At 39.0% G+C, this 11,481-nt stretch overlaps 1 protein-coding gene across 5 annotated transcripts in view; it reads right to left on the bottom strand.

The window, feature by feature from the left end:
- elmod3 (ELMO/CED-12 domain containing 3) overlaps nt 1-11,481 on the bottom strand; it is a 32,024-nt gene that overhangs the window by 5,965 nt on the left and 14,578 nt on the right. For all 5 annotated transcript variants that reach the window (XM_073057332.1, XM_073057337.1, XM_073057321.1 and 2 more), the window contains 5 exons: nt 7,066-7,189; nt 5,557-5,679; nt 4,421-4,551; nt 960-1,036; nt 82-209 (listed from right to left, as the gene is read on the bottom strand). In XM_073057332.1, coding sequence (XP_072913433.1) covers nt 82-209; nt 960-1,036; nt 4,421-4,551; nt 5,557-5,679; nt 7,066-7,189 — 583 coding nt within the window. The remainder of the gene's footprint in view (nt 1-81; nt 210-959; nt 1,037-4,420; nt 4,552-5,556; nt 5,680-7,065; nt 7,190-11,481) is intronic.

The raw sequence follows: 11,481 nt of genomic DNA, 5'->3' as shown, positions 1-11,481 counted from the left end.
TTACAATCTTATGCTTCTGAAACCATTTTATGTATAAATATGATTCGGAGAGATGTAACAAAAATGTATAAAATTTCTCACCTTTAAGAACGAATCCTGAATCAGAGATGGTTTTGTGCTGTGTTTTCCAAATCTGATAAAGATGCAGGAAGGCTGCCACATAGAAATCATTAAGGACTCCAATCACTTGCTGTCTTCGATTACATTCTCTGCCACAAAAAAAACACTGGATAGAGCACACCCAAAACTTTACAGTGTTATAATGATCCTCTTTCAGAATATGGTATAGCTGAATCTTCCACATATTTTGCCTTTTGCCTCCAGTTCTTACCATTGTATCACTCCCAATGTCAAGCACCCAGCCACCCTTACTACTAGGGCGGAAACTACTCTGAAATTTGCCCACCTCATCATCTGGTTTTTGAAGAGAGCCATTCTACAGCCAGAATGCCCAGAGGGTGGGAAATGCAAGATATATTCCTCACTGGTTAAAGAAAGTTCATAAACGATGGACAAATGAAGAGTTAATGGTTGATTTTGTAGTGGTTAGATAACACTATTACGGTGCCAATTCCACCACTGTCTGTAAGGAACTTATGTTCTCCCCACGAACATGTGGTTTGCCTCTGGGTGCTCTGGTTTCCTCCCACATTCCAAAGATGTACAGTTTGCAGGTAGGTTGGGTACTTTGATGTAATTGGGCTGCGTGGACCAGAATAGCCCGTTACCACGCCCTCTCTCCAAGTAAAATAAACAAAAATAATCAATCTTAAGAAATGGCTAACACAATTATCAAATTATAAATCTTAATGATTATGTTCTTGGTGGTTTAGGATAATGTGGAGGACAAGAAAAGTTAATTTACTCCCTGAAGAAATATCTCTCTCCCTTCTGAAGTTTGACTTCTGAACCACCTATCAATGGCCAGGTTAAATTAGCATGTTATTCTAATCACTTACTTGGATAGACATTCTTCCCTCAGAGCCTGGATAGCGATTCTGGTGATATTAATGGACATTAGACAGAAAGGGAAATTCTGTAATAAAAAATAAAACTGTCAGACCAACATGTTTGTACACATTGACTGAGCAAGCAATATGATCAATATAAAGATCAAAATAAGTCTGAATGACATTCAAAATGTTATAATTTTATTTAGCTAATAGAAGTATGTAATTTTTTTAAAAGTCCTAATGTTAAGTAAAAATTCAAGACACTCACCATCTAAAAGAAATCCCAAAATGACTCAAATGTAGACTCATTGTAGGAGAACTTCCATTGTACTTAACTACTATTTTGTTTTTTTTACTATAGTTTTCCAGTTCTGAGTGTGTGTACGGTTGTGGAAAGTGAAAATTCATGGTGTTGGAGGTAACATATCGGCATGGACAGAATATTAGTTGGCTAATAGGAGAGAGAGTAGGCATAAATGGATTTTTGCACTGGATTTCCAGCATCCATAGAATCGCTTGTGATTATAAATGGGTTTTTATCTGGTTGGCAAATGTAATATGCAATATGCCATAGAATTGGATGCTGGGCCCTCAGCATTTTATAATTCATTTGATTTGGATGCTGGTACCAAAAGTAGTGAAACGCGCTGTTTCCCCTAGACGAACACAACTGGGTGAGCGCAAGGGTTACAATATGATTGCTAAGATTGCCAATGACACACAATGAGGCATAATTCAGAAAAGGCTAGGTTGCTGATATGCAAATAATTAGGAAAGCTAACAGAATATTATTGTTTAATACTAGGGAAATTGAATACAAAAGCAGGAAGGTTATGCTTCAGTTACAAAGGGCATCAGTGAGACTACATCTTAAGTACTGTGAGCAGAGGTGATCTCCTTACTACAGGAAGAATACAATGCAGTAGCAGTTCAAAGGTCGCTTACTAGATTAGTACCCAGAAGTCAGACCACCTTTTCAGGAATGACAGGAAGAATTAGAAGAATGAGAGAGAATTCAATTGAAACATAGAATACCCGGGGAAGTACAGAACAGGTGTGTATAGAAATGTTTCTACTTCAAAGAGAATCTAGAACTAAGTGGCAATTATTTTAAAACAAAGGATTTCCCACGAGACAAAATCTTTTCCCTTAGAAGGTCGCGGAGTCTTTACAATTTTTCCACAAAAGGTGGTGCAAGTAGAGTGAGTATTTTCAAGGCAGAGGTAGATAGATTATTGATGAGCAAGGGGTTAAAATGTCACTATGGGTAAATGAGATACAAGGTTGAGGATTAAAATCAGGTCAGCCATGATTTTACTGAATGCAGTGCGGGCTTGATGAACCAGATGGTATACTCATGCTCCTACACATTACATTTGGAATTGTTTTAATACTCTACCACTGACCACGTCTACAACAAACATGTCACTCCAACTAAATATAAATAGTTTGAAAGTATGGAATTCAAAACTTTTCTCACTCTCTCATTTCCTAAAGTTGCTCTGTTTGTTCTGTGGCTTTAATCCCACAGGCATTGAGCACCCTCCAGCACCTCACCATAACAATTTGTCTTTCTTCACGGATACTGAGGAGCTGGGCTCTGCTTAACAGCCTTGCCTCAGGAGGAAACTGCAAGTGGCATTGACACATTGTAAATAAATCTATTGAATTGATAGAATAACATATGTTTATTTACCAAACAATTTCTGTGCATATATTATGAATAACATATTTTTGAAATGAGAAACACCTCACCCTACCTGCTAACTGCTTATAGAACTATCTGTATAGCTCCACGGCAAATCTCAGTCTTCCCACCTGATAGCCACAGTTACAATCCAGCAGAAATCATTTAATGGGAGCAAACATTTTGAGCAAAATGTTCCTACCCTGATCTTGAGCACTAACCATATGCAGCAACTTTTACAATTACGCTCCTGATATTAGCCAACTCTCCACAAGCCAGGATTGGAAATATTGGCCAGCTGGAATGTCACAGCAGAGCCACACAACTCTGTAAAACTGTTTGCTAAAACTTCCAGTTCTAATACAACATTAACAAAAGAATAATGGAGGTACATTTGGCGAGTAACAGATCATTCACACCGAGTTGAAATTAAAATCAATGGTTCATTTGCTAATGTATTTGTGCATTAAGTTTAGTGTACAGATCTGTTACAAATATACTTGCAAAAATTTATTTGAAAGTAATATAGAAGTTGTTACTTTTAAATAAAACTGCCACACCTTATCCATGAATGATGAATGGCCTGTACCAACTAGATTATTCATCAAACTAATTAGAACACCCAGACAAAAGTCCACAGATACATACCTCAGCAACCAACATCATAAAGCAAATGTTGTGGCTGGAGGTGAACAGCCCAGATTTCTCTCAGTATGTATAAGCAACAGATCACTGCACAGCAGCATTACAGAGATTCAGAACATCACAGGGCAAGAGCCCAAATCCAAGTCCCAGTTTCAGTTAATACAGTAACAGAATCTAACCCTTCTATACTCTTCAACTTCTTTTATTTCTGACTTTTTAAACCGTGCTGACAGAGCTCTAACACATTCCATTTATTAAGCTTGCTTATGTATGTTGAGGCAAACTGCAAGACCTTGCAGGCCCTGCTGTAGGATTTGTATCATGTACCAATGCCCAATGCCATTAGGCTTTACAATTCTACCTCCAGGACTTAAGAACTTTTTAAAAGCTATTAATGCTTTTTGAGACGGTGATTTAGATGCATATCATATTTTTTACTGAGTTAAGTATTGTATGTAATTAGTTTTGCTACAGCAAGTGTATGGGATATTGGAAAAAAGTTGAATTTCCCCATGGGGATGAATAAAGTATCTATCTATCTATCTATCTATCTTTCTAGCCCAACAATATTATGGGCTTTGCAATAGAATATTTTAAGATTTTAAGCAAATTGTGTTCAGTTGGTGCACTGAATACAATCCAGGCTTATTTTGATGACTCACACAAAATTCTATAGTACATACAAATTTCTCAAACAGCACGGGCCTTTAAACACAATAAAGGGTCATAAATGGAGAAGAGGGATTTGCTGAACTAGTCTTGGTAAACTAGGGTCCATTGATACTGGACAACGAGCCCCTTCATCCACCAAGACCTGCTCCTCTGCTACCACATTCCTACACCAAGGTCCTTCCGCCATGCTCTCTCCTACTCCCAATCATCTGATCTTCCCGATGCAGTTTCTCTCCAATCCAGCATCCAAAACACAATCTCCAATCTCCACAGTGCTGAGAGGGCAAAGGAAATGTTTTTGTGTGTATTTAAGCATACAAACAGCCTGCTCTGTTTTGTTTGGGTATCGTATCACACCAATGAGCAACTTGTGCAACTTTGACATGCATTTCTTACGAGCACTGCAATTCTAATTCATTATCCGCGAGTTTTAAGCTGTTAAAATGTGTGAATGTTAACTAACTTGTGTCGGATGGTGTGACAGTTTGTAAATGTCCCGAGCCAAAGGTAGAGTCTTCAGGTCCATCACCATATATAATGTGTGCATCAGGCCAAGGAACCCTGTCCCACGTAGGTCTGTCCCTGGATCTCGACCTAGTTACAGCAAAGAAAAAAAAATCACGGACATCAACTTCTTCACCATTCTACTTTGCATGTGTAAGCGTTTTCCACAATTTAGTTAGGCATAGTTTGAAATGAATCGAATTTCTGAAGCAGCAGCACACCTACTTTCATAAGACAGCTGGTTTTACACAGTCACACACCCAACTTCAATACAAATTCCAAGCACATTGCACGTCCACACCTAAAGCTGCTGTTTACAATACTCTCATTGTTATACTGCTCAGTTCCAGTACTGCAGTCTCTCCTATCACGTACTTTATCACACACACTACTGCCAAACAAAATGCACAGCTGCACATCTTTGCCGAGTATAGAACAAAGAAGCAGAATTTAGGCCATTCATCCCATCAAGTCTGCTCCACCATTCAGTCATGGTTGATTTACGTTCCCTCTCAATCCCATTCTCCTGCCTTCTCCTTATAACATTTGACATCCTTACTAATCAAGAACCTATCAATTCTCCGCTTTAAATATACCCAGTGACAGCCTCCACAGCTATTCATAGATTTACCATCATGTGTCATCTCATCTCTGTTGTAATGGACATCCCTCTATTCCGACACGGTGTCCTCTGGTCCTAGATTACTGCACTATTAGAAACATCCTTTCCATGTCCACTCTCGGCCTTTCAATATTCAATAGATTTCCATGAAACAGACCCCTCATTCTTCTAAGCTCCAGTGAGTACAGGGTCAGAGCCATTAAACACTCCTCATTCTTTAATCCTTTCGTTCTTGGGATCATTCTCAAACTTCCTAAAGACCCTCTCCAATGCCAGCACATCCTTTCTTGAATAGGGAGCCTAAAACTGCTCATGATAATCCAAATGTTGTCTGACCAAATATTACTGGAGTTTAAACTGCTATATACCCAAACCGCAGGTTAATACATAGTGATGTGTATTACACACCAGCCCAAATCTCATTGGAAACAATGTAATTTACACCATTTAAAGCAGTTGTTTCTTCCATTTACCTTGAAATCCCAATTGCTCCCAGTGTGTGCCATATCGTGCACAGTCAAATTTTGCCCCTGTCAGTTTTTTGTAAATTGTCTGCAAAACCCGAATGTGAACTTTCTGATTGTTGTCCAGGGAGCCTGCACAGTAAAAACACATCAGTACCTTGTACAGTTTAACAATGTTAATAGTCATTAAAAATACACAATATGTATGTAATATTTAGTACCGTAGATTCCGGATTTTAAGCCGCTACTTTTTTCCCACATTTTGAACAGCTTTGAACTTTGCGGCCTTTAATACGGAGCGGCTAATACATGATTTTTTTCATGCCGCCTCGTAAACATTTTGCCTCGTAACAGTAGACCAATAAAATTGATGAGTAGTTCACAGAGGTCCAATGAAATTGTACGATAAATCAAGCGCACTTTCACAATTAAATTATTGTAAATCAGTCATTTGTACTCACCCTCATCAACATGGAAAACACTCGAAGCATTGTGCTGCCTTATGGCAGTTATTTAGTTTATAATATTTTCGCTTAGTAATTCATTTTCTAGTTAAAGTTAGAAGAGTTTTAACTATATTTGTTTTCTGTACTACATCGCGGGATGCTATGACGTCACACCCGGTTTCGCGGTGTCTTGTGGGAAAAATGCCGTTTGCGATAAACGGAAAGGAGGGGGTCGAGCGGCGGAGCGAACGCTACTTTTAAGTTAAAGGCGAACAATAACTTTTCCTGGTAGGCTGCAGTATATATATTTTTTACCAGTCGTTAGGAGATATTGGAATGTTGTTCAGTAAAGAAGTATACGCAACGTATATTTAAAAGTAGCCGCGTTACGGGCACGGTTCGAAAAAAAGCATTTGCAATATGTATTTGTTTTTGTTACCATATGGATTTAATTAAAAGTTAAAAAATCCTCACGTGTAATATCTTTCTGTGTAAATATCTCATATTACAACGTGGGACACCTGCGGCCGAAAATCCGGTGCGGCCTAAAATCCGGTGCGGCCTTTACAATTAAAAAATTGATTTTATTTCTAAAATTAGAGCCAGCGGCTTTTAATCAGGTGCGCTCTGTAGTCCGGAATCTACGGTACTTATCACTTAAAGTTCAGTAAATTTTTTAAATCTCTGGATGGTTACATTGTGAAGCAAATGATCCCATGAACAGGTCTGAGTTTCTTAATCATCCAGTTATGCAAGATACATCGAGAGCTTGATACCCACTGACACTTGCTAATCCAGCACTGGTTACCCACAAGCCAGTTCTTAAAAGAGGCTCATAAGATATTGTATATATTGTGGGCATGCTATGTCGGCACCAGAATGCGTGGCAACACTTGCAGGCTGCCCCAGCACATCCCTAGGTTTCTTGGTTATTAACGCAAACAACTCATTTCAGTGTATGTTTCGAGGAGTACACGTGATAAATAAATCCGAATGATCATATTAACGTGTTCAATGAAACAGAGGAAAGTCCATCTTGCTTTGTATTAAATATACTGCTGGCTGTACTCACACTGGCCAATTGCAAATACCAGATCCCGCTCTTCCTGCAACTCCTTGTGCAAACGTGGTGGGCCAAAGAGAAAATGGGTGATGGCAGAAAATCCTGTCCTGCGTACAGTTGGCTGGATGTTCTTCTGTAAATTACAGATAAAATGGTCAGGTAGTCCCCCGTACAACTTACAGATCCTGCCAGTTTTGCAAAGTATTACAAGTATTAAAGTCTAATAATCCAAACTCTACGAACCCCATAAACACGTGGCACATCTCTGCTGAATCTTACCCTGAACAATGATAACTGAAATCGGAAACAAACTCCCTCAAGACTAAATGCATTTAAATGTTTCTTTATTGACTTATGTTTGAGTATTCTTCCTCAGAGGGGAGGGAGATCCTAAGGGCATCCATATACTGAATACTGAAGATGACCCCCAGATTCATTTCATCCTCTTTGCCTGATCAGCCTTAGTCAGTTCAGACCCTTTACAAACAGATAAAGAAATTGGTGATAATTCCAGACATGCACATCAGTATGAAGTTCAGTGCCTGCAATTTCCCAATTTAAAACTGATTAAATGGATGTTGTGTAGAGTGAGCTTAGTTAGAGGCAAGCTCTGCTTGAATCTACATGTCCTTAGCCATAATTCTTGTTTTTTAAATCCCCCTTTCCTTACATTCTACATTTCTCAGTAATGAACTATCTGTCAGATATCTGGGCAGATCCTGCCACAGCCTCCTGCATTCCTTCTCATAACACTAATGATCTTATTTAGTGTTATTCCTCAATCTGGGAAGGGTAGCACACTTCCATACCATAGGCCAATGGCCAATATTCATAAAAGGGTGGGGAAGAAAGACCCACAGACCCAATGAACTACAGTTGCAAGAAAAAGTTCGTGAACACTTTGCAATTGCCTGGTTTTCTGCATTAATCAATCATTAAATGCGGTCTAATCTTCAGCTAAGTCACAATAATAGACAAACACAATCTGCCTAAACTAATAACAAACAAGCAACTGTACCTATCATGTTTGTATTAAACACGTTGTTTAATCATTCACAGTCCAGGCTGGAAAAAGTATGTGAACCCTTGTATTTAATAACCTCATTTGGCTGCAATAACCTCCACCAAATGTTTCCTGTAGCTGCTAATCAGACTTGCACAATGGCAAGGAGGAATTTTAGACTATTCCTCCATATAAAACAATTTTTTTTGGAGAGCAGTGGTTTCCTCCATGGTATCCTTACATGAATACCATTCTTGTTCAGTGTTTTTCTGATAGTGGACACATGAACTTTAGCAAGTTCTAGAGATTTCTGCAGGTCTTTTGCTGTTACCCTTCAGCATTGCACGTTGTGCTCTTGGTGTGATCGTTCCAGGATGCCCACTCCTAGTGAGAGTAACAACAGTACTGAATTTCCTCCATTTGTAGACAATTTTCCTTCCTGTGTCCTGTGGTCTGATTAATACTCAGGTCTTTAGAAATGCTTTTGTAGCTTTTTCCAGCTACACACATCTCTACAATTCTTCTAAGGTCCTCTGAAAGTTGTTTTGATTGAGGCATGGTGTGTATAAACAGATCTTTCTTGAGAAGACCAATTTGTCAGTAACCTGACTTTGTATGCCTGCCCTTTTTTATAGGGCAGGGCACCTCTACAACGCACACTTCCAATCTCATCTCATTGTATGGAACACCTGACTCCAAATAACTTTTGTAGAAGGCATTACCCCAAAGTTCACATACTTTTTTGCACCTAGACTGTGATTGTTTAAATGGAGTACTCAGTATGACAAGAAGTAGTACAATTGTTTGTGTGTTATTCATTTAGGCACATAGTGTTTGTCTATTATTGTGACCCAGATAAAGATCAGGCCACATTTTAATAGTAAATAATGCAGAAAACCAGGGTTCACAAACTTTTTCCTGCAATGGCACAATTAAAAGATTTTTCAAAGATGTTTAACAAATTATAATTCAAGTCTGTACCTTCTGCCAAGTCTTCTGCATTCATGATCTGTGTCTAGTGATTTTTCTGCTTTTAATCTTAAAATAAAAGCTTCTTAAATTACATGTACTTTCTGTCTAACAATTAGTTTATCTGCCAACCTGTTTGTATTGTACATTAAATTCTATAAGCACCCTTTCTATAATGTCTCTTCAACATGTCAACACAACTTTGCACTTTATTTGAATTCTATCCTAATTATATATATTAATGTACCTTGAAACCAACCCGTTTGTCTTGTGAACATTAACAAATAAAGGACACGATAATCTAGCCAGTGTGCTTCTCTGTCAGAGTACTGTCTTTTTGATGAGGCATTCAACTGAAGCCCTCTTTACCCCCAGGAAGAAAGATGAAACAGAACAGTACAGGCCTACATTTCCAGCATCTGCAGATTTCCTTGTGTTTGTGAGTACAGGCCTATAAATCTGTTTCCAAAGAAAAACCTCCAACATCTTCACTGTACTCGTCCAAACACCTTAAAATTTCTTTAGCCGCACGGTGATGAATCTGCGGAAGGCACTGCCACAGACACGTAGATCAGTGATGAGACAAGTAAAGTTGAATGAACCAGTGAGAATAACTTCATTCAACTTCTCTCACCCCAACCACTGAACTGTTCCCACAACCTATGGACTCACTTTCAAGGACTCTTCATCTCATGTTCTCAATATTGTGTTTTTCAATAGGTACATTTAATGTCAGAGAAACATATACAATATACATCCTGAAATTCTTTCTCTTTGCAAACATCCACGAAAACAGAGGTGTGCCCCAAAGAATGAATGACAGTTAAATGTTATAACATCAAAGCCCCCTCCCGCTCCCCCTCCCACACATAAGCAGCAAAGCAACGACCCCTCCACCACCAGTAAAAAAGCATCGGCACCCTCCACTGGGCACTCGAGCATGCAGCAAGGCATCAATAAAGATACAGACTTGCAGTTCCCCAAAGACTACTCGTTCACCCAGTAATTCAACATACCACAGGCCCTCTGTTTCCCTAATAAGGGAAAAAGAGGTGTCCTCATTTCACAGCAAGAGGGGAGACATAACAAAACAACTTGCTGATTTTTCCTCTTCTGTATTTGTACAGTTTGTTGTCTTTTGGCTGCTTGTCCACCTTGTTGGATGTGGTCTTTTACTGATTCTATTATGGTTCTTGGATTTACTGAGTATGCCCACACAAAATTAATTGCAGGGTTGTATATGGTGATGTGTATGTACGTTGACACTTACTTTGAACTTTACTCAACTTTGAACATATCCTCATAAGACATGCTCTCTAATCGAGGCAACTCTCCTTTGCACCATCTCTAAAGCTTCCACATCCTTCCTATGAGGCCACCAGAATTGAACACACTACTCCCAAGTACAGGCTAATCAGAGTTTTATACAGCTCTTGTACTCAGTTCCCCCAACTAATGAAGGCCAACACACCAGAGAACCACTGGAAAATAAATAAGATACATTCTAAAATCTGTGTCATATCAGCATAGATTATTTGGTTGTCATACTGTACTTGCTGTGCACTAACTGAACAGCACATTTTCTCTCATTTTAGCAATAACTACTATGCTTCAGGCATGAATGGCCATGAAGCACATCAGGACAGGTCAATGTCAATAGAGAGAGTACAGAGAAGATTTACTAGAATGTTACCTGGGTTTCAGCACCTAAGTTACAGGGAAAGGCTGAATAAGTTAGGTCTTTATTCTTTGGAGCGTAGAAGGTTGAGGGGGGACTTGATAGAGGTATTTAAAATTATGAGGGGGATAGACAGAGTTGACGTGGATAGGCTTTTTCCATTGAGAGTAGAGGAGATTCAAACAAGAGGACACGAGTTGAGAGTTAGGGGGCAAAAGTTTAAGGGTAACACGAGGGGGAATTTCTTTACTCAGAGAGTGGTAGCTGTGTGGAATGAGCTTCCAGTAGAAGTGGTAGAGGCAGGTTCGGTATTGTAATTTAAATTAAAATTGGATGGGTAAATGGACAGGAAAGGAATGGAGGGTTATGGGCTGAGTGCGGGCCAGTGGGACTAGGTGAGAGTAAGCGTTCGGCATGGACTAGAAGGGCTGAGATGGCCTGTTTCCGTGCTGTAATTGTTATATGGTTATATGTCTTAACATGGGTATGAAAATACAACTTTGTTTACACATAGCTTGGCTTCAGCGACTGTCATTAGACTAGAACAACCATTCTCGGTAACGTTTATGACCTGCAGCAGCAAAAACCTCGCAACAGATGCTTCCACAATTTCATGGATTTCTATGTCCTAAAAACAGCCTTGCTCCTGTCAGTACAGAATAGTTGATAAGAGGTATGTTGGCCACATCATGTATTCTATCAAAGCTTTATTATAATAAAGAAAACTCAGCATAAAAGTAAAAAGTAACTTTCTTAACTAAATGAAACATCAAGA

This window comes from Hemitrygon akajei, chromosome 1 (genome assembly GCF_048418815.1).
Source record: "Hemitrygon akajei chromosome 1, sHemAka1.3, whole genome shotgun sequence".
NCBI lineage: Eukaryota > Metazoa > Chordata > Chondrichthyes > Myliobatiformes > Dasyatidae > Hemitrygon > Hemitrygon akajei.
The sequence above is the reverse complement of the archived record's forward strand: the minus strand, read 5'-3'. Positions and strand labels throughout refer to the sequence as shown.